Genomic DNA, 24,297 nt, shown 5'->3' with positions numbered 1-24,297 from the left:
ACAGGCCATGCATAACTGATGGAGCACAGTCAATAACTAAACCATATACAGTGACCAATGAGGATGCATTTGTTAAGCTTTGCCCTGCCTGTGAGTCGTTGGCTTCTCTCATGCACGTTGCCACTGTTGCATGTAGGATCTCGGGGGTCAGCCTTTTGGGTAATAGAAGTTACTCCGTGCCATGCTTGAGCTTCTAAAAGTCTAAAGGTACAGGTACAGTATGTGCAATGTCGCAGATAAGCTTTAGGGTTGCTCTCCTGCTCCTGCTCTTGGTCGTCAGATGCGTTGCAGAGGAAACAACACCAAGTAAAGGCTGCATTTGTGGGTATCCTGGAATACCAGGCGATCCTGGGCACAATGGTTCACCAGGGAGAGACGGTAGAGATGGACTCAGAGGGGACAAAGGAGACCAAGGCAAGTTCAGAAGAAGACTTTTTAAAGGCTTGACTGTAATGCGACTTGAGCCATATTTAATAAAGTGTAATATGTGTTTCAATATATTATCATCAAAGTGTTGATTGCAAACATTTAAAAACAATTTTGTATTGATGTTTCGCGTAAAGGTGAAGTTGGCCCTTCGGGACCAGCCGGTACCGATGGCCTAAAAGGAATCAACGGAGACACAGGTATGTATTCAAAATAACAACATTGCAATAAAAAACAAAACAAAAAAAACCCAATATATTTCTGCTTACTTTAAAGCATTACATTGAAGTATCTACCATTTACTTGCAAAAGTATTCATGTCCCTTGAAGAACAATTAGAAAGTTTAATGTATGTCATCGTAATTTTATGTGGCAGACCATTTTGAAGCAGAGTCTAAATATCTCATGGCTTTCAACATTTCTTATTATAAAAATCTAAAAGTGTGTCATCAACACCTTCACAACATTTACTATTGAGGTAACCTGATTAGTGAACTGCCAACACTTTACAGTACTGCCTTTCACTGCAATTACAGCTGTATGTTTCTAACCAGTGTTGCACACCGAGGGATGTCTGCCAACAGCACCTTTCAAGTTTTGAAACAGATTCTCAGTGAGAGTAAAGTCTGGACTTTGACTGGGCCGTTCTAACACATGCACTTGCAGTGATCCACACCCATGTTTAGTCTTTTATAACCTCAAACAGCTTTTACAGGATTGCTCCGTATTTAGCTAACATGCATCTTCCCATCAATTCTCACCACTTTCCCTGTCTCTGCTGTAAAAAAAAAACTTCCCCTCAGCATGACACAGCCACCACCATTTTCCACATGGTGTACTCAGGGTGCTATGTTTTTCTGACATAAACACCATCTCCTCTTGCCACTCTACCCTGAAGTCCAGATTAGTCAGGTTCATGGCTAATGGTTGTCTATAAATTATTCCACCAGAACTAGTGTAAAAATTTTGAAAACGATGCTCCCGTTTAAAAGTTACGGCATTGTATCGATTTGTCATGTAAAACAAAATGACAATAAAATACACATAGGCTTGTAATGAGTGTCGGTTTTCACTCCTATTTTTATTTATTTCTTTATTCAATCTCTCCAGGTGCTATTGGTAATGTTGGGCCTAAAGGGAAAAAAGGAGAAAATGGAGAAAAGGGATCTCCTGGAAAAATGGGGCCCCAAGGAATACAGGGACCAATCGGCATAAAAGGAAGCAAGGGAGAACTTGGCTTGCCAGGACCCCAAGGACTTAAAGGAGATTTAGGCCCGCCAGGACCACATGGTCCAAAGGGGGAAATTGGCCTCAGAGGTGACAGAGGTATTCAGGGGCCGCTGGGACCTCCTGGTAAGCCAGGGCCTAAGGGAGAATTGGGTGTGCCGGGTCACAAAGGCAACATTGGTTACCGTGGCGAAAGGGGTTCTCGGGGTGAGAAGGGTGAAAGCGGCGAAAAGGGAGAGTCTCCTGTCATCCCCAAAAGCGCCTTCTCCGTGGGACTCACAGCGCGTAGTAAACTTCCACCAGCCAACTTTCCGATCCGGTTCGACAAGATTATTTACAACCAACAGAACCACTACGACTCACAGACAGGGAGATACACGTGCCCCGTAGCAGGCGCCTACTTCTTCACCTACCACATCACCGTCTTCTCCAGAAACGTGAAAGTGGCCCTGATGAAGAATGGGGTCAAAATCATCCACACCACGGACAACTACCAGACCAGCGAGGACCAGGCAGCAGGGGGCGCTGTGCTGCACCTGGACGTGGGGGACAAAGTGTGGCTGCAGGTGGTTGGAGGAGAGCTGTTCAACGGGCTGTTTGCTGATGAAGATGACGACACCACCTTCTCTGGGTTCATAATCTTTGGGTCCTAATTGAAGATTTTCAACAAAAATCTAAGATAAAACAAAATTTAGTGTTACTTCGATCTAATTGTGATCCAATGAAATTAATTTCATTCAAAAATTCAAAAATGGAGAAAAAGGGTCTCCTGGAAAAATGGAAATTATATTTCAAAGTAATTACATTAAAATTAATTTGCATTTTGTTTCCATTATTTCAGACAGTAAACAGCTACATTATCTACATATCTTCTGCTAAATAAAGTTGAAAGGATTTTCCAAATAAGATGAAAGTTATACAAGTGTAACTATTAGTAATTGTCTCACCTGAAGTTGCAAATAAGATATTTCCATTGTACAGAAAAGTTTATGTATGTTTGTAAAATATGTATTTAATTAATTACCAAAATGAGTTTTCATCAAGTGATGATCTGTTAAATCCTACAAAATTACATCAACCTGTTCAGGAACTGTAAATGGAAATTGGCGTTTTTACTTTAAGCTTGTATCATGCATGTGTCCTTTCAAAAGGTTAATGAAGTGTTGTGCATTGTCTCTGTGCAAATAAATTAAAAACCGTATAAAGAGTTTACACGTTTATTTCAGAAATACTGGACAGACAAAGCGTATCAAAAATGTGCGAGCCTATGAAATTTCCAAATTGAAATCTTTAATATTGTCCTGTGATTGTTTTAAGAATTGCTTTGATGTCCCCAGGACAAGAAGGTACTCTCAGAATCCGCCAAAAAGATGTTGGACTTGTGGCCAGTTCAGTCACATGCTGCCTGTTGAACTAAGCTGGGCACCAGTGTTGCAAAAAATTGCGCAAAAGGGTTTTTTATTTTTATTATTCTAAGTAAAATAGAGATAAGTCACAATCTCTAACAATGAATTTTAGACCTTGGAAACCAAAACAAAGCTGGTTGGGAAGGCAAACATTACATGTACATTATGAAATGAAACCCATCAGGAACAGAACATGCTGACTTTGTGGATTTAATGCCTCTGTTAAACAGTGTCATTGTATAAAGGACAGTGACATTTTTCCTTTTGTATATGGAAAACTTCTGAATTATCTGAATCATAACTGGATCACAACACTGGAACATTATATGTCATTTTTGCTATCAAAGAAATAGACAGAGTAGCTATGTTAAGCCTTTTGTTTCTTCTTTCAATTGATTTTATTATTATACATTTATTTATTTGCATTTGTTTAATATTTTACTAGGTTTTATTTTGGTGCCAGTGATGTCTCATTTTGGCTCTTTATCAAACTATTTCCAGTGGAATTGTTTTGTATAGGTTTTCTCGTGTTGCATATAGATTTGGAGTTTAAAAAAAAGTAAACATGAGTTTATTAAATGATTAATCAGACGACAGGAATGTCTGGATTGTATCTTTTGTCTCACCTTTTCGTTGTCTTACAATATAGAACAATCGCTTTGTTTCTCTCTGTGGAATTTAGGGATGGGCATGGAACAGAAATGTCCATGAATTTAAATTCCACTGGTGTGATTCAGTGACATGACGCGAGAAAGCCAGGACAAAACCAACTGGAAAGCCTAGTCTTTTTTTGTCCTACTCGTGTGCAGGAATTGTGGAGTACCAAAAGTGCCCCAGTTTAATAAATTGGTCATTTGTAACATTTTGCTTACATACTCCTAAAATATGTCAAAATCTATACATTAAATAAACAGTTTAATTTATTCATTTTTGCTTAAATACACTTATAGTGTGACACAAATCTAATTCTGTGAAACATGCAATTTGTGTTTTACAATTTTGCCTGTGAAACTAGTTTCCAAAATCACATCAAAGAAAAAACAAATAACAACAAAAAACAAAGAGCTTTTATATGTTGTCATTTGTACTATTACACAGTGAATTACAGATAAAAAAATAGAATTCATATTGATAAATATTACAACTTTAGTGGGACACATCTGTTTGATGTGATTATCATGATTTCAAAAACAAAATATGAAATTTAATATTAAGTTTTGAACCGCACAAATTTTCTTAAATTAGATTTTTCTAAAAAAAAAAAAAAAAAAAAATTATATTAAATATTTTTTGAATTTTCTGAATTGTGGCACTTTTGGTCTTCCACAAGGAAGGCGTAGCATTGCGTTTCGAAGTGGGCGTGGCTGTCTGATTTACTATTGGCTGTCAGCCGGACGGTCGCACTGTGGTCAACCAGTAACCTCCATCGTAACCTCTCAACGCCCCGCCCCCTGCAAACACAGCAACAAGTGCACTGAGGATGCTCTCGAGCTCAAATCCTCTAAAGACTCACTGGAGCTGGACTCCCCATTGAAATAACGAGCTGCATCTCAGTAACGTCTAGCTTTAACACGCCGCATGATTCTTATCAGTGCCCATCACTGTTTTACTTTGTTTCGAACGAGTTTTACCGGTTCGCGAAAGTGAAATTAGAAACTGCGTCGCTTACGCAACTCTGAAGAAGTTTATGAGTTAGTTAGCTTCAACTGCTAGCTCCAGAAGTCAAGGAGCCGTTTGTCTTCGGTATGCTGCAGGGTGACTGAAGAGAGGGGAGAAGAAGAGGGAGAGCGCTTGTTGGGCTTTTTCTGTGCCCGACATGAGTCTGGCAGAAGCCAGCAACCAACCCGCTAGGAGATACAGTCTGCTTCGGTATGGATAAATAGCAAAACAGCTGCTCTGTCTTATGTGAGAAGAAGAAGAAAGGTGGAGGACATCAGCGACTATGAGCAGGGTATGTTTTTATTGTTTCTATTCACCAAGACTTCAACAGCGTTAAGGCTAAAACACTTTAATTGAAAGTATCTGTATTGTTTCACCCGTCGGCTGCAGTGATTTCACCCTCTGCCTGAAAAGGGACCTGTGGGGGTTATTGTGGTGCATTACAGGGGTGGTTGTTATAGTGATGTGGGAGATGCCAGGGTGTGCAGGGAGTTAGTTAGTGAGCAAAGGAGGGAGTGGGCTGAGGGCCTGCAAATACAAAGAGCTCAACCGTTCAAGTCTGTAAATTAATTCACATGTGAAAAAAAAGCACTTAGGGTCGGAATTTTTATGAGCTTGAGGAAACTTTTCAGTGTAATCCACACTCATGCTTCCAAGACTTTAAGTTTATAATTAATTGAAAAGTTTGATCAGTAAGTTAACTTTTGTCGTTTTTTGTATTGCAAAGTGTTGATGAGTTAGATAAAAAAACACACATTTTTATGCATGCCTGGTTGCATGTAATCCTCTCATCTTCTGTTGGATTAAAACCTGAAACTTCTATAAAAAAAAAAAAACTCAGCATAAGTTTTCTCCCCCAAAACTCCTTCTTTAAAAAAAGAAACACAAGATTAAAGTGGAAATTGTAAATCCATCTCCAGTTAACCTTTTAGACATAAACATCAAAAATAAATTCCTTCTTCTTCTGAAATATTATAACATAACTGTTAAAGTTGCAATACTGTTATTGTAAATATGTGACTTATTGTTATTTCATTTGAACTTCTTACAAAAACTCGGGAGAAATGAGTGAATAAAAGCATAGTGGTTTAAAGTGCAGGGGCTTACTGTGTAAAATATTATTCTTTTTAGTTGCAGCAATTAAAATTCAATGGCAAAAATTGCTTTGACCTGCCAACAAAGATTTTTTGCTGATTCCAATTCCATTTAGAAAAATAATGTCAAAGGATATTGGAACAACATTCAGATATTTTTCCGGACCTTCTGATGGAGTAGTCACTATGAAACAGTAACGATGTCCACAGCAAAAACTCTTGCTTTCAACACAAACTGGTAACACTAAGTGTAATGCATTCAATAATAATAATAAAAAAGAAAATTAAACTTGAGGGGTTTTTTCACCTAGCCAAAAATCAGGGCGAAGCAACTTGAAAATTGTCTAATTTCTGGCACTTCTTTACCTTTTTTGTCAATATACTCTTTATAGAATAACAGCGTACAACAGCTAATATTAGCATACAATGTTTTTAACAGATAAACTAGTTTGCAAATTATCATTTTGGGCTGATCTTGTCCTATCAAGAGACATGGGTGGCGCTACTTTAGTTTCCCCGTGCTTTTTGCAACCAGAAAACTAAATTTGCCTTTCTTTATAGATGAGGGAAAGCGTAGTAGCCTTCTTTAGGCCAGCTGACCTGTAGTGTTCAGCAAGAAGTCGGAGAGGGAGCCATGCACTACAGTTCTTTCTGGCACTTTTCTTAAAAGGACTTTGAACCTTATGAATGTTATCAAACATTGTTTTTGTGGTCTTTAAACCACAGAAACTCAAAACCCTTGGTTTAGCTTGACTCTAAGAACCATCCCTCGCCTAGTAAAATTCAGCAAAATGCTATAAAAACTCAAAATAAAAGTCAAATTTAAATGGGCAAACACATGATACGGTGTAGAACTCTACTACTGAGGGTAGACTAGAATCAAATGTCAATAAAAAGGGTGGATTTTCAGTGGCTCTTTCAGACTTTCCAATTCAGTAAAGTTGTTTCATAGAATGGGAGTGACTGCTACAAAGGATCAGTCACTTCTGTTTTCTTTGAGTTTGACTCATGGCGCACTTAAAAGCACTTAATATTTGAGCCAGGAGTTCTTACTGGAGGATATGAAAAGTTCCTTTAGATAAACTGAGATCAGCTTGATCCCTATGAACTACCAATAAACCCTTTATACCAGTAAAATCAAAGGTCAAAGTCCTTATGCCATGAGTTTTAATACAAGACTTAACAACTACAATATAATTTTAGTGTGGGCTGATTTCTCTATTTGTAATTTAGCATTAACTAATCAAAACTGATACGTCAATCCGTCTTTCTGTTGCTTCCTCATCGGAAACATTTTGTCTGAAATGCTTTCGTGGAGCTACTGTCAGGTGGCCAATGATAGCAAGGCTTGGTGGGGTGTTCTCCTCTCCAAGCCCTGTACATTGTGTGGTTTTGGATTTCTGCTCGTCTGTCTCTGCGACAGTCCTCTGCGGATCAGGTGAAGTGTTTGGCTCCCTAAGTGAGAGTGGAGGCACTCCCTGGCTTGGCCTCCACCTGTACTTCCCACGCTATAGAAGAAGAGGCGTGGTGTTTCCTGAGCTACGGGGGTTTGCCAGATCAAAACTCAGAAACTGGGTCATGCACAAATATGACACTGTTATTTGTGGCAAATTGATGTTGATTGATCCAGACGGAACATATTTTAGGATCGTGTTTCTGTAGATTGTAATAAAAATATGCAAGTCCGCCTACATGTTTGGCACCAAAATGAAAATCAGAAACCAAATGGGTTATCTTGTAGCCTTTATCTCCTTCTTTTATTAGTATTTTATCGCGTAGAAAGCACACAGGCCAAGTCGCCCCCTGCAGTCAAGCCCTTTTAGCTCATTCAAGATCCTTGGGTTGCACTAAATAACTAAGTGATTCACCTGATTATACCGTCGTGTCGATCAAACAAGTCCTGCACACACACTGGTAAAGCTTCTCTAATGAGATTCAGTGGAATAGAGAAGGATGAGGATAGACACACTCCCAGCTGTGTACACTGCACGCTCACACGGTCGATTTCTACTCGCTGACACATCTCATTCCAACCAGAGGCGGGCTTAAAGGTTGATTTCCAAGCATGAACACTAAAAAAGATTTTAATGTGGACTCACATCAGCACTCAGAGCAATACAGTGTTGCCTAATCCACCAGGATACTTGAGCAATCCGAAAATGTGAACTCATGCGCTTGGAAGATGAAATAAAGCATTTATTTCTTTCTACTCAGCATACTGTAAAAGGATCTTAACTCACACCAACTCCTGTTTGCGCACAGTGATTAGCTAATCATCCAGCCTGCTGAGGCGACTGTCTTCCTCACTGCTTTGATTCATTATGACAAACATAAATGGAGACAGGAATGCTGACATCTGACCAGAAAATGCTGGTGCTCCAGGGGTGGTTGTGTCTGTCTGAGAGCTAAGACGGCAATGAAAAGTCCTTAGTGCCCCTTAATGCTTAGTGTCTGGTGTATTTTTTTTTCTCTCTCTCTCTCTAAATCTGTAGCTCAGTTAATTTTGACTTAATGAGTTTGAGTCGCTCCTGAAGCGAGACATACCTCTGCAGAGCTGAACTTTGTTTTAACAGGGTCACTTAACGTTACGCATTTATGATTCCTTACATAACTGCCTGCCTGGATCCTCTGGTCAAACAGGAAGGGAGGAGAGTCCTTCTAAATGCTTTCCTCCCACAGCTACATGGGTGTAGGCAGCACCGCACGATGCAAGGAGATGCTCTGAGTAATTGCTTATCTTTTTTTTTTTTTTTTTTTGGAATGCAGTTTTAGCTTTTCGACTTCTGTGTGTATGTTTACATTTCTGTGTACGTGTACTTCCTCTTCTCTGAGAGTCTAATCTCAGGGTGGCTCCAGCTGGTTCCTGCCGTGTGGGTGTTTGTATGTGAGGAGAGATGTCGTGGTGGTAGAAGGGAGGGGGGGATCCTCCCTGAGCTCTTAATTAACTCTGGACCCAGGCCTGCAGCGTACCGCTCCCATCGGCAGATTAGGGAGGAGAAGCCAAGGAGAAGCATGTTAGCATTGCTTTAAAGTAATGTAGAAATAGACAGTGGCTGTGAGAACAGTGCCTTGCAAAAGTATTCATACCCATGAGCAACCACAAGTTTCAATGTGTTTTATGATTTGCCCATTTTTCTTAGCCAGATTGGATGAAATGCATCATTTTAAAGAATCTGAAAAGTGTTTAGGTTCGGGCTTGGAGGGGACCGTTTAAATTCATGTGTACATTACTTCTAAATCCTTCCTCTGTAGCTCTGACTGTATGTTCAGAGTCCCTGTTGCACTGGAAGGAGAACCCTCACCCCAATCTCCAGCTTCTGAGCGTTTGCTTCCCTGTAGCAGAAAGGTTTCCTGCAGCATGATGCTGCCAGCATCATGTTTCTCTACTGCGATGGTGCTTCCTGAGTTATGTAGAGTTTTAGTTTTGCTTCAGACAACGTTTTTGCTCGTAGGCCAGAAAGGTTCATTTTAGTCTCACCTGAGCAGAGCTTCTGTAAACAAACTGTAAACAATGTATCTCATAACTTTCTTTCAACAATGACTTTCTTTTTGCCATTAATGCCAGGTGTGTGGCTGAAAGGATTAATCGGATTAATTGTGATAAATTGATTACTGAAATAATCAACTAATTAAGTAATCAAATAATTGTTAACTTTAGTAATGCAAACTCAAAAAAGGCCATTTGCTGAAAGAACACCACACTCAGAACGGTAATTAGGCCAGAACTGTACAACAATGTATACATTTTACATTTACAATAAAAAAAATATCTTTGTCTATAAATATGTTCTACCCATTAATCCTCAAGTGGCATTTTTAGCTTCACCTAGTATAAATTCGGTTAAAAATATATTTTCTCTTCAATTATTAATCTGTTAATCCAAAAAATAGTAAACAGGTCAGACTTGCACTGCTCTGATGTTGATGCAGGAAGAAAGGGCTGAGCTTACCACATGTTGATGTTGGAAGTATTTTTAGCTCCAGAATAATCTTTTGCTACAAATTATCAAACATTCACTAAAGGAATACTTTATTGCATTTTGGGCAATAAAATGCACACTATCTTATTTTAAAAATGAATTTAATTATTTGTTTATTTATGTTTTTTAAAATGTATTTATAAAATTATATAAAATATAGTGTAGCAATAATCATTTTTTTTTACTGACTAATAATTAAATAACAAAAGAGTAATGAGTAGGACTTATTTACAGACTAAGATAAAAAAAACTGATGCAAATGTTTTTCTTTCAACAACAGGCATCTTTTTGCATTTGTTTACTCCAGTTAACAATTAATTCATTGCTAAGTTAGTTGACAATTATTTCTATAATTGATTCATTATGATTAATCCAATTAATTGTTTCAGCCCTACATGAAAGTAACAAAATCAGACAACTTGCAGGACGAGTTTGATAGAAAACCATCTTGCTTTTCTTTTATTATTAAAAGGTGACCACCTGTCTCACCTTCATTCCTCTAAGCAACGCTGCCAAGAATTAGTGGATGCCAGCTGGCGTGTGACAGTTGGCGCCTGCCGCAGGAAAGAAACGCATCACAGGCACTGCAGGACGGAGCATGTGGTAGAACGGCTGAGTTCTCAAAACAAAAACATGCTACTCAAGCTGTGGGCATTCTTTCCCTATCTTCCCACTATCTTTCAGCTTGGGAGCCAGATGGACGTATTGATCCTCTATTTTTCCAGTTGCAACTCAGCATGATTCCTTTGCAGGCGGAGTGGGTGAGTGAGAGCACAAGGAGACAATTCAGCGTAGTTTTGAAAGCAGCACATTGTTGGTTGGAGGGTGTTCAGTGTCTGTCAGCAGCAGTGCTTGGCAGCGGTGGCTCTGTGTTTACATAAGTGTTCAGTGTGATGGGGGAAACTTGGTTGAAGTGACAGCAGATTCCACAGAGAGGTTGATTTGAGAAAGCTCATCTGCTGCTAAACGTGCAGAGGAATGCAACTATGAAATGACACATGGAAAAGATTAAATCGGGTCCTTTCCTCCAAATCTGACAGAGTTTGGTTGTTTACATGAACGCCATTTTAAAGATCCTTTCTGCAATAAACAACTCTCTTCTCTTTCAGTATCTTTAAAATTTCAGACCTGGGTTATGCTGATAAATTTGCATAGTTTGTTGCTCAAGATGCATTTCAACGTATCTCTGTCTAGGAGAGAAACATCCCTAAAATCTCAGATTAACTTTCTTTAGATGCAAGTCATAGACAGCTCAGTTACATGCTACTTGACTCTTTTGAATGTGTTTAACTGAGCTAATAGCTAATCTACAGAAGGAGGTATTACACTCATTCACAGTGTCTGTGCTGTCACAAGGTGCTGGCTAATTCTAGATCCCTGCAGAGACCCATCTGTACTAAACTAGAGCTTTTACTAGAGCCGGTTCTTAGCACAAAGACCCATTTCATTACATCCCTAAAACATTTAGGTGATGTAATGGCATGTCTCTGAGCTGCTTCTCTTGACTCTGACAAAAGATGAAATTTAGCTGTTGTGCTAATCATTGTGTACTGTCCTAATCAAATAATTAAAATGATGAATCAGACTTATTCTTAAATGTTTTGTAAGAAGCAGCTAGCACCTATTCTTGCTCTGGAGCTTCTTATATTGGGTGTTAGGGGTGATCTCCATTCCCTCATGAAGCCACTTTTTTTACTCTGACCACGTAAAGAGTTTGTTTCATATTGGGATCACAACACACTGCTGGAGCCAATAGGGACAGAACTGCTAATTAAGTGTTTGCGCTTTTTAAAAGGGCACACACCTTTATACCCTGCAGTCAACTGGGGGTTAAGTGCATTGCCATGTGACAGGAGGAAGCTGAAATCAACCCTACAACCTTTTGATCACAAGACGACGACTATACAGAGCCACAGTCGCCCCTGAGGACCCACCATCAGTCATGAGTCACCAAGCAGTTGTGTTGAAATGATGATTAGCAGTAAAATATTAGATCTAAACTGTGGACAGCATATTATTGGCATAACTCATAAAGGATGTAAGAGCCATGGTAATTAAAAGTTAAAAATAGTCTTATGGTAAATGAGCTACTTGGGTTTCATTAATCCTTTGTTTAGCTGGTTTGTTAAGTGTCTGCATTCCTCAGTGTTAGTCGGTGGACTAGTGAATGAAATGTTTGCTACGAACTTCTAAAGCATTTCCTCGTACAGACAGCTCAGCGCTTCCACTTTAGAAGAGCAGGTTCTAAAGTTTTACTCATACTAATGCTGGTATAATTAACACAGATGTCTTAGAATTTAAGTATATTAGAAAGTAAACAAGTGACAATTGGAGGCATTGATAAATGCTTTCTAGTGTGATGTGGTTATAAATGCATCACACTAAGAAACGGGCAACATTCAAAAGTAGGGCTATTTATCACTTTCATAAAAATGGAAACATATGTGCATGTAGAAGTATTAATTTCCCTTAAACATTTTTACACAAACCAAAGTACTTTATTAGACCTGAACAAAGTAGTGCTTAATTGTAAAGAAGATTGAAAATTATACCTAATATTCAAAATGTTTTACAGATACTTACAACGATCTGCAACAAGATACTGTTCTCAGAGTAATGTACAGTGTGCACCTCTTTTCGCTTTGCATTTTTGTCAAAAAGTGTTCAGAGCACCCGCTCCCAACTCACCTGAACCAAATATCTGAAGTACCTTGACAGCACGCCATTCAGGTCTGCAGAGGCCTGATAACAAGTCATTCACTTGATTTATATTGTTGGAGAAGGGCTTCATCTAAAATTGCAGGATATTTTCTCTCGCTGACTGCAGTCTGGTAACGGATGGCCTTGTCTTAGTAGGTCTGGTCCTGATGATGTGTTTTTTTCCACTAACAACCTCTTACCAACCTTGGGTTAATGCAGTGCATTGTGGGATTAATTGTTCTTATGCTGGCCTCTGTAGTCAGTCCAACAATCTTTTTATTCCTTGAGTTTTCTTTTCTTTTCTTTTTTTTTACTCATGATATGAAACGCATTAATTATTGGAAAAATTATGGTATGGTGTCTTAATTCCTGGGGTCAATATAATTTGTTTTTGTAAATGTTTATTTATTGATACTGTAAGTATTTGTTTTTATTTTTAAAATAGTCATTATATTGTTGTAGATGGTGGTGGGATGTTAAAGTAAAAGAATGGTCGCTGAAACAGATTGTGAAATTATTCCATTATGTTCATTAATCTCTCACTAGAAACACATCCTGCTATTTTATTAGAAAAAGCTTTAAATAGTTTAACACCATGTAGGAAACACAAACCATGGTGTTGACACGAAAAGTGAAGAAATGTATGAAAACCTTTTTGAAAATGTAATTTTGCGGACCATTCAACCTTTCCCTTCACCTTTACCTAATCTTCTGTGAAATCTGGAGCAAAAAAAAGGGCAATTTATTGCATTAATCACAATGGATTAGCAGTTTTCATTGCTTAGTCACGCTGCACTTCAAAGCCACAGCATTAGCCACTGCCCTGAATCAGACGCACGTAAAGCTGTACAACCCCCCAGCCTGGGCCTCTGCACTCCTGGGACATTGAAATGCAGCACCAAGGACAAATCCATGTTGTGTTCTTAGTAAAATGGCTTTCACTTCTGGAGCCTGTCCACACTGTGGGACACTCACCCCTCTGTCTCTCTGTTTCTCCTCATCTCTACTCATCCATGACAAACGAGGAAGATTCTAGACAAATTTTTATGCTGCAGTTAGGGTGACGTTATTTCAGTCATATTTTTTTTATTGCATGTGGCTATTTCAATCGTAACACTTGTCACACTTTAGATGACTGTAATATCAAACATGGATAATTACTTACCAATAAATGTGTATTTTATCTGAAAGCCTGCCTCAAACATTTCCATGGAGTTTTTAGCATTTGTACTGTTTAATGGAGAATAAATTATTTTTAGTGTTTTAGATTTGCCATATTTTTCTGACTATAAACTGCATCAGTCAAAAAGTACGTTGATGGAGAGGGAAAAAAATCATAAGTCTCTGGTTAACATGGTATATGAAAAAATAAACACATAGAATCCAACAACAAGCAAAGATTATTGGGGGAAATGTCACATTAATATTAGAGTCTACATTTAAATAAGTAAAATAAAACAAGTCTAAAACAAATATGCTAATAATAAACATAATTAGCAAGACATGTCACACTACACACTGGGGGTAGACTGAGCTCTCTCTCTCTCTCTAAAAGTATTGAAGTCCTAACTAGGATATTTAATGACTGAACCGTGATTTCAAAGGAGAACTGTGAACAGGGAAGAAAAGGCAGAGATTTACTCAAAAATTAAGAACTTGGGATGAGATGTGGAGTGTATGATGGTAAACAAATAAAGGTGTTACCGTGTTTCCCCAAAAGTAAGACAGTGTCTTATTTTCTTTTTATCCCCAAAAGCCCCACTATGTCTTACTTTCGGGGTGTCTTATATTGGAAAAAATTTTTCGAATTTTTTGTTTTAACCATAAAATTAACATTTATTAACAACCTGAACAGTATTGTATTACCGTATTTTAAGCAGGAGGCGGCAGTGACAAGTGCAGGGGACGGCGCGGTGACGTATGGAGAKGGGGACGGTGCGGACGTGGGCAGGAGGCGGCGCGCAGCTAGATGAGAGGGAGGCGGCAATACCCCCATGTAATATAAGTACGGCTTATATTAGCCGACCCCCCTGAAACCCCTGATACGTCTTACAATCGGGGGGTGTCTTACTATCGGGGAAACACGGTAGCAGGACTGCTCACACTTTTTGCTGTAGTGCCGTCTGTATGCTCCAGGTTCGTATTGCAAAACACTTGTTGAAATGGAATAATTGCTGGAATAATATGTCGCCACTAACATTTCCTTGCAGTATTTTCTCATTTCCTGGAGTCCTCATTAACATGGTTGGGTTCAGCTTTGTTGTTTGATGAAGGCTTTCTTCCTTTTTTATTGCTCTGCTGCGAGGAACACCTTTCCTTGCAGCTGGCCTCGCACTTCCACTCGGACCATGTCAGTTTGCCCTAATCAACCAAAGGGAAACAGTGTTGCATATATTTTTAGGCAAAGCATAAAAGGGAGTTTAAAGTTAGGCAGCAAAAGAAACTTCAGAGATTAGACCCTTAAAAATGTTTCTGTTTTTACCCCAAACACTGGCTGTTAACAGTTGTTTGGCATTTTAAAAAGATTCACCACTTTAACCTTACAGAAGAAGAGTTACAGAAGAAAGTGCTCCAAATAATGTTCTTTCCTTCAAAACGAGTCCATTGCAGCTCTTGGTTCATTTATATAAAGACAATCTAAAGTGTAATATTCTGAGTATGATAATGTACTACATTTAGACTATGGGTTATTTTTGCCTCAATAAACAGAATCTATCAAGCTCTTTGGGTATGAAATGTCCAAGCCTAAATATCAGTTTATGCTAAACACGTTTTTTAGATGTGCTCTAGTTGGCGAGAAAATACAATTGTTGTTTTTTCATTCTCCATTGTCCCTCAGTTGATAACTTTTGTTTGTTTTGTAGGCAGAACAGAAGGACAAGGTCTTGTCCCGAAGTGAAGACCCTCTCCAGTGTCTGCACCGCCCAAACCCCAACCCCCTGATCCGGAGCAGACCTCTGAGTGACGTTTATCCATCGCAGGTCGTCGTTGACAGGAGCTCTGTCCCCTACCTGCTGTCTGGGTGTGGTGCCCAGGTACAGCCGGTGGGTGCTGCTCCGATCTCTGACGAGAGCAGGATAAACGGCATCAGCCCCTCTGCCTGGTCCAACCCTGTGATAGGTCAAGCAGAAGTAAGGCCTCATAACTCAAGAATTATGAGGCTGTTTTCAAACTCCAGGAAGGGCGTCATCCCTCCTAGTAGTCCTACTGCCGACTGTCCAAACAATGACAGCAACGGCGGCCCCCAGCCGTGGACCGGGCTTTCAGGGCTGGGTGTGGTGGACTCCTTCAAGAAGCTACGATCGTCTGTACTGCAAGGAATTCAGAGTAAAGGGGCAGCAACAAGCAGCCTTGGACAGAATGTACCATTAGCGGATGTGGAAATGCCAAATGGATCAGCTGGGAGCAGCTCAGAACGTGAGCCAGCTGACGCTGCTCATCTTTTAACGACTGCAGAAGGAAATCTTGTATCAAATGGAAGTTTAGCTGACCAAAAATCTGCAACGATTGAGCAGTACGGCTCAGATATTGAGGACTATGATGATGAGGAAGCTGAAAGTGGTATCACACGCAATTCCCGGTTTTCCAGAAGCATGAGGAAAGCATACGGGGCAGGAAGAATCACGTTACTTGATACAAAAAATGGAAGAAGTGACAAAAATGACACTACAAGCAGCACGCAAATACCAAATCCTTCATTAAAGGTGGACGTCCAGACAGAAACCCAGAAGGAAAACATTAATGTGAATGTTCTGAGCAGATTCAGTAAAAGTGCAGATAACCTGCATATATTTAGACGTAAAAACCATTGTCCAGGTCCTCCATCCCCACAGGAAGACCCTCAGAGGATCACATTGTCAAATGGGACCCCAAGCATTCAAAGAACTGCCAGCACTTCCTCAGTGGACCTCCGAGGCAGGAGGAGCCCGACGAAGAACAAGGGGCCAATGGTCAAGCTAATCGGCAGCATGACTGACCTAACCGGCCGACGAAAGCAAAGTCCGTCCCCAAGTCCCACGTCTCCATCTCCCATCTCCCCTTTGAGCCGTCTCCACGATGACTACTCTCGCCGTTTGCCTTGCCTGCAGAGCAGCGAGCGACAGCGCCGGCCCGTAGCCGTCACCGCTCAGGTCAGCTCTGTCAGATGTACTCCCCTCATTCACGCCCAGCCTGAAGACAGCGCAGACCTGCAGTCGCATCAGGGTGTCGCCGACCCACTTTCCTCAGGGCCCAGAGAATCACCAGAGCAGATTTCAGCTGATATCTCTGCTCAGCATGAGCTGCTGCCTGCTTCAACTACCAGTAATGCTAAACAGATGGTCGAATGTGTTTCACCCCCACTCAGCGAGAGAGAGGCATTGCAACAACAACCTGACTTTGCCTCGATACCAAATGAGGTAAGATCTGCAAACTTTATAAATCACCCTGGGTGATGAATGTGATATGAAATCATTTTAACTTCATGACTCTTTCTGTGCAACTTTATCTCTTCCTGGCTCCAGAAAACGTGTCTTTATGATGAGAACTTTTGTGTTGACTGAGTTTTTCACTCCTGATGGGGTTACAGCAAAACTTCCAGTTCCAAAAAAAACTATTGAGTTTAAGCTTTTATCTTAAAGTACAGTGATCCTAATGTTACACTGCAATCAGAATCAATTCAGCAAGATATAGGAGCTTGTTTTAGTTACAATTCCTTAATATTGTAAGTTAGTTTTGTCTTATTTCAAATGCACTTAAGATATCTGCACCAGAAACTAGGCCAAAATATATGGTAACATTTTTTGATTTTGCAGTATGGAAAAAAAAATTTTTTTTATCTGTGCTTGTTTTTTTTTGTGTGTGTGTGTGTTTGTTTTTTTTTTAAATATGATTACAATTCTTTGAATTTCTCTATAGAAGAGAATGTCCCTTTTGTTTTGTGTTGAATTGGCTGGTCGATGTGTAAGGAAGGCCATACTTTTTTTAGAGTGTCTGGAGATCATTCAGGTTTTGTCTCACAGGGGAATTCAAAAGGCTGCCACACAAATGATTCAATGTTTATTCCACCAAATGAGAGGAGGTAGATGGCACTTCAATTTATCTTCAAAGTGGCACATCTGGAGCAGACGCTACTTTCTAATATTACGTCCTCTTAGTCCATCTTTATGTAACTCCACAGCAGGTTACGATGGGCTTCAGCAGTGAATTTTCTTTTAAACCTTCCTTTATCACAGCATATATTTTTAGGGAGTGGACAGAGCTGGGCGTTCCTCCTGGACGTTGATCTCAAACACAGATGTAAGCTGATTGTGCAAAAATGGATAAATTATGCTAAGATTTAACTTCTCATCTGTATTGAAAATGTATTTCGCATTGTTGAAAGCTGGGTTCATAGCAGAAAATTAAGCAGTTCTATCAGCTGTGCTATGAAGAGTGGTCAGATATCCAGCCAGGTATGCAAGAAGATTGGAAAGAAAAGTTAAATGATGATTCATGTATAGATTTGAGCCTATTTACATAATAAAATATGCTTGGCTTAGAAATGTATTGAAGTTATTGTTTTATAGGACTGAAAAACATGGTTCAAAGGGAAAATTACAGCTACAAAATTAGTAAGAATTTATTTTTTTTAGAGAGTGGGAGTGTGTGTATTTCTGGTTTTGTGTGGGGAGGGGTAAAAGGAGACTCTCCCAAGGAGGCATTTATGCAAGAACTTCCTCTGCCTCAATTTTCCATCCGTCCGTCCGTCCGTCCATCCGTCCGTCCGTCCGTCCATCCATCCATCCGTCCGTCCGTCCATCCATCCATCCATTTTCTTTACACCCTTGTCCCTTAGTGGGGTCGGGAGGGTTGCTGGTGCCTACCTCCAGCTAACGTTCTGGGCAAGAGCCTGGTTCACCCTGGACAGATCTTGTCCCAGAAAATCATCCCATTCATTATACATATTTTCACTCCAGATTGTGTAATCCAGTCAGGTCTCCAACTGATTTTTGAAGCAGTGAAGGAGCGCACTTCAGCACCTAATCCACTCTGTTAAAAATTTTATATTTCTTAGCTTCTGAAGAAATATTTAGATTTACAGTGCATCCGGAAAGTATTCACAGCTTCTTACTTTTTTCACATTTTGTTACAGCCTTCTCACAAATTGTGTGCAGAATTAAAAATTCTGTGTATATTTTCCAGAGGTACTCTGAAAACCTGCCCTTATACATTTTATAATAGTAAAAAAAATACACGTATGCCATTTAAAACAGAAAGGAAATTTATTTTTGACACATTGTCATAACCCATCTACGTTTGTTTAACCCCAAAGCTAAAATAATGTGTATTTTGCATGACCTCTAATGGATTTGTTATTCTGCTTATAATCAATTAAATGTAAACAAACACTCTTTCTTACATTTCAAAGAGGAAAGCACTAAAATCTTCTTTATTGTTATAGTATATTCTGATCATGAATGACCTTTCTCATCAGAATGGCTGTGACCCTTATCTTAAGTAAAGAAACCTCACTCATCTAAGTGTGAAGTGATCTTTGATATATTCTCATGGTGATGTAATACTTCTGGGTTTACTGCACGTACACTTAAAAAGGGAAAAGTCCAAAGTCCTTATTGATGTCAGATAAATAAGAGCGAGGGCACAACATGGACTGTTCTTGTTAGACTTGTTTGATTCCTGCAGCAGAGTCACATGCTGACGTTGGACCCTTGGTGCTGCCAGGCGCTGTGAGGGAGCAGGGGGAGTTAATGATTAGGCTTTGTTTATGATTAGTGGCCATTGCGCAAAAAAAAAAAAAAGAAATCTCTTTGTGGTTCTGTTTCAGTGGGAGGGTTTGGAGGCTATGACTGAGCAAAGGCTTTCCGTTAGCTGTTGCTCCATATCAAAGTACAACGACATGAACGCGAGGCCTTTGACAGCTGACAGCTCCCCCAAGTAAGCAGGCCGTTAAATGCAGGAGTTTAGCAGAATAATTCTCTGAAGTCGGGATTTTGTTTTTAACGATGGGTTGGAAAACCACATTCGTGTTCTTTAGACATCAAGGGGCTTCTGAAAGGAATTTAGGGATTTGGCCTTGAGGAGCACCGGTTTCCTAGTTCGGCAATGGTGCTGGTGCTATGTGTGCCATTCCAGTGTATATGCCGAGGTCCGGACCCAGACCGGGAAAAACCAGAGGTGAGGTTCAGTTGTACTGGAAGCGTTGTCGTTTTACCTGCTGAGAAATCTCACATGATGAGTGTTAAAGGAGTACATTAGAAATTTTTGTTTTAAGCTTAAAAAGAGCTTAAGATGCTTCTGATAAGCAAATAATTCACTTTAAAAATGTTACAGACGTTATAAAGGTCATTGAATTAAATCTTTGTTCTGCTTTGAGATCCAGTAAAGTTTGTAATTGCTTTGTTTTACCTTAGCAGCTTCATGTTTCTGATTAACTAATGTTCCAGGTTTCCAGGTAGTTTGATCCAAATCTGTCCAAATTCAAAGTACAACTGGTCAATCTATTGTTGGAGGAGTTCTTGTTAATGATCACATTCTGTGTTTTGCAGTCCGGTGCTCTTTCTCAGACACATTTTAATTCCCTCCTTGTCATGAAGCTACATAATAGAGCTTTAACACAGTTGGGATGAAATAGTTTTGTGGAAATATGCTGATAGTAATACAGCTTTAAATTAAATTGACCAGTTCTGATGCTATTAGAAGACGTTTGATTGTCAAATGCAGCCACAAACAAAAGCAGAAGGCACTACATTTTAAATCTAGCTGTATTTTTAGAGGATGTTTGAACATGTTTCTCCCCTTGGTAATGCAGAAGGAAACATAAGTTTCCCTTTATTTGTCCTTAGGCTAAACGTGTAAACTTCAGATTGTATGGTTTTGGTCTTTTTGTGGTTTAGTTTGTCTCTTTAAGTCGTTACCAGTATTTCATGTTTTGTCAACTTCCAGCATTGCACCCCAAGGTCTGCTAGTAATAATAGTACTACTAACAGAATCATAATCCTTTTCTTTTTTTTTTTACTTGAGGCTTTTCAGCATTTATCTGTTTGGCACAGACATAGCTTCCCTCAAATCTTCATAATAATGGTCTTAGTATCTGAATCTCAGATGATAAGCTCATCTGATTTCTCCTTGTAAGATGAGCATGAAGGCTGGGTATGTGTTTGTTTGAAAATGTAATTCAGTTGTGACTGAAGTAATGTAACACAGAAGACATTGTGTGTGTGGGATAGTTGATAAAAAGTGAAAAGATAAATCATATACATGATAAACTGAAACTGATCATTAAGCTGCATCACAATGAGAAACAAAAACGTCTGTCGAACAAAAACTGTGTTGTAAACTTGTTCAGAAATTGTCCTTGGCCTAACAACTGTTATGTCAGAGTTAGAGTTATGCTTTTATTTAAAGTTATCATAATTTTACTAAAACTAAATTGTATTTTGGTAAAGCCCAATAAAAAAGATTATCGAGAAGGAGAGATGCTGTTTCTTGATCCTTGTTTGGTTTTAAGATTATTGTTTTTTTGTTTTTTTTCAGGTGAAATCCCACCTTCAAGAACAAGAGTCAATTCTCCAAACAGACAAAGTCTCCCCAGCGGGCAGCAGCCCACCTCTTGACCCCCCAGCATGCCTCTCCAGCACACCCGTATCCCCCACACCTCCCACAGACGGAGCTGCAGCTTCCACAGAATCCGCCTCTGTCAAGCCCAGACAGAGGAGCGGGCGGCCCAGACCTCGGCCGATCTCCGACTACGCCCAGCTCGTTTCCAGGAAGCACTGCATCCCCGAGGAAGTAGCAGAGACAAACTACGAGGAAAGGACACAAGATGCGCAGCTGCAGGAAGATTGCAGGTCCAGTGGGAACGTCAGCAACCCTGACAACTGTAGCCTTAACGGGGAGGTTCAGAGACATCGGCCCGTCTCGGTGATCGGGGCCGTGGATCTGTTCGCTGCAGATACTGAGCTAAAGGAGGATCGCCTTCCTTCTGTAAGCTTTCACAACTTGTCCCCAGCAAATGGTTTTCTTGTTGTACATTTGGGATTAAGCTATCTGTCCAAAAGATTAAAATGATTAAATCATGCTCTGATCTAGATGCCAGTATAAAATGCAGTGCATTAAGCGACATTGGGCTTCATTTTGAAGGCGTGTTTTTTAGATACAATATAACATTTCTATATATTTTATTTCTATTGGCTACTTTACAGCGATTAAAACCTTTAGACAAAGCAAGAACTCATTCAGACTCCCCTCTTTCAGGGAGGCCATGTTTTCACAGCAGCCCAAAACAGATCATACACACTGGATTTAGTTATGTTCTTTTGCACTGTTTACATTTTTTACATCAATGATAGTTTTCTCCTAAATCGCAAAGAGTGCGGGCTGAGGCTGATTGTAATCTTTTTGTTCTAATCAGCAGCTTTGTGACTTGATCTCTTTAAATCCTCCATGCTGCTTCGTTAAGTTCCAGGTTGCATTGAGCATGTTGGAACCAAAAACTTTGAGATGTAATACATCTCATAAAAATAAGTGTCTAGAGGAGTGTGGCTTACACTGCTGCAAATATATTTTTCATTCATGCAAGCATTACACTGAGATACAATACAAAACAATGAAATGCAGCAAATTAGACACATGAAGCACAAAACCATAAGGATAACAGCTAAACATAACATAACATAACACCTTGGAGCTGACACAGAAAAACAAGTGTGAGGAGCACAATAACAAAAAGCAGAACATCCCTGCTCTGTGAAGGTTTTTGGAACTTGTAAAGTGAGCCATGATTACTAACATTCAAGAAAGTAGGTCTGATAAACAGAGAGATAGCTTTTGCGGAATGGCTTTGTATGTAAATAATACAAAGCTTCTCGTGTTACAGAAAGTTCAGTTTTTAAAATATGGAACACAGTGGTTTGTTTGATTACAGATTATTCTTAAAGTGGTGTAATGATGAGAATCAAGGGGTTTGTGAGTGGAGGATGCTGCTGTACCAAAAGTGAAATCAGTCAAAAACATGGTGGAAAATTCCTGAGATGAATCTTTTCCCTGAAACAGTGGAAAGTTTGAAATATTTTAAAGCAAATCCGGTTTCTGTCAGCTATGTTAACAAAGAATCAACTCTCTTTTCAAAGTTTAGTTTTTCATCAAGCCAGAGGCCCAGATATTTGTAGTCTGACACTCTCAATTATTGCTGTCAATAAAAATGACTCGTTCACTTTCATAGAAAATCTTTCTGGTGCTTGTAGAAAACCGCTGTCAAATGAAGGAGCATTTCTTCAATCAAATCACGTAATTCCCGAAGATTTAAATAGTTGTTAAATAGAAAAAAACAGCAGAAAAATACAAGACTTTATCATCAAAATGACAACAGAATCAACAATCATGCTATAAGATGTAATGTTGATTTAAGCAGAGGACAGAACGAAGGAGAACACCCAGAAACTGGGAGAAAATAACCCTGAACACTTTCTATTCTATTTTAACACGTTATCTACCAGGGAGAGAGATAGGAAAGTTATTTTAACCATAGGGAGCTATTTTTGTGAAAGTGATAAACACCATTCAGATCCACTGTATGAAAGAAAGCAGCAAAGTATGCTGTGTGAAACCGAAGCAATGTCATTTAAAACTGGGATGCCATGTTATTTTTGCATTTCATTCTCTAAGAGACACGAGGTTTAGAGACGACTGAGATAATGCAAAGCAGGACCTGATTGTTTCATCAACTCCATGTGGTTGTGAAACTTTGCACTCAGACGTAGTTCTTGCTCAACTCAAAAAGTGTAAACAAAACCAAATGAATTGACGTAATTAACAGTAAAATCAGCATTCTACATATCTTTTGCTCTGATAAACTTTAATAGAATGACGTCAAAAAGTATTTGCCTCCCTTAAATGCTTCACGTCAAACGAATTTTGTAGTCCAAGACAACAAAATTCCTGCTCAGTCTGCTTTGGTGTGCATTCCTGTTTAGTCTGCTTTGGGGAACATTCCTGTTTAGTCTGCTTTAATCAAACTATGGCTTGTTTGTCTAGAAACTCCGGTTCGTTTAGGGAAGTGTTAATGCGTAATCAAATGCTGATGCGGAGCAAAATAACGAACTCTCAGCCGCCTAAAAACATAGATCTCTGTTTGGTTGAAGTTAACTCTGGTGCAGTTCAAATGCATATGTGAATGTAGGCAGATCGGAGGACTCTCCAAAAGCAGGAAGTGGACTATTGCGCAGGGCATTTTGGGTAAATTCAACCAAAACAAACCCACTTTTCTATCGCTAGAGGGAGAAATGGCTTGTGGTCTATAACCAAAAAGAAATCCTCCAATTGCTAAAATCTGACTCCACTTTATTTTTGTTTACTTTCATAAAGAAGGAAGTTGCATTCGGTCTTCTTTAGAGGTTTTCGCCTTGTTTCCTTCAGCAGGTCTTGGTGCAGCACCACCACAGGTGAGAGGGAGAACAGATTTTTCAAAGGAAAGTGTGAAAGAGAACTACACCAGCTGAAAATATAACAAATGTTGCAGTTTTGGTTCCCAAAACAACAGAGTATACCGGACTATCAGATGAAAACAACCAAACAAATCCCATCAAGAATTTATAGAGTAACCAAATATGAGTAATATTCAGTGTTTCATATGCCCACTCTTCTTTGCAGCTATCAATTCAGTCCTTTGTTAAGAAGCAAATACTTTTTCACGGCGTGTCCAGTATTAAAGGAGCCAAAGAATTACTGTAGCAAATACACAAGAAGCCCAAAGTGAGCAGCCTGACTCTGTATAGGAATGCTAACACAGGCTGTGTTATGTGTGTGTGTGTGTGTGTGTGTGTGTGT

At 39.4% G+C, this 24,297-nt stretch overlaps 2 protein-coding genes across 3 annotated transcripts in view; both read left to right on the top strand.

Moving 5' to 3' along the window:
• The first annotated feature begins 103 nt into the window (after positions 1 to 103).
• Positions 104 to 2,435, top strand: c1qtnf9 (C1q and TNF related 9). The gene is made up of 3 exons (XM_008396270.2): positions 104 to 414; positions 564 to 626; positions 1,537 to 2,435. Exons 1-3 carry the CDS (start codon positions 228 to 230, stop codon positions 2,304 to 2,306), a joined length of 1,020 nt encoding a protein of 339 aa, XP_008394492.1. The 5' UTR covers positions 104 to 227; the 3' UTR covers positions 2,307 to 2,435.
• A 2,100-nt stretch (positions 2,436 to 4,535) lies between these two features.
• The window catches only part of spata13 (spermatogenesis associated 13), a 24,666-nt gene continuing 4,904 nt past the window's right edge, over positions 4,536 to 24,297 (top strand). Inside the window, exons 1-3 of one of the 2 annotated variants that reach the window (XM_008396273.2) lie at positions 4,536 to 5,010; positions 15,357 to 16,889; positions 21,007 to 21,456. In XM_008396273.2, coding sequence (XP_008394495.1) covers positions 5,002 to 5,010; positions 15,357 to 16,889; positions 21,007 to 21,456 — 1,992 coding nt within the window. In that variant the 5' untranslated portion in view covers positions 4,536 to 5,001. Of the gene's footprint in view, positions 5,011 to 15,356; positions 16,890 to 19,304; positions 19,648 to 21,006; positions 21,457 to 24,297 lie in introns of those variants that run through there. The other variant, XM_008396274.2, reaches the window with a different exon arrangement.

The sequence above is a fragment of the Poecilia reticulata genome, linkage group LG20 (genome assembly GCF_000633615.1).
Source record: "Poecilia reticulata strain Guanapo linkage group LG20, Guppy_female_1.0+MT, whole genome shotgun sequence".
Lineage (NCBI taxonomy): Eukaryota > Metazoa > Chordata > Actinopteri > Cyprinodontiformes > Poeciliidae > Poecilia > Poecilia reticulata.
Note: the sequence above shows the minus strand (reverse complement) of the source record. Positions and strands in the feature narration are given on the sequence as shown.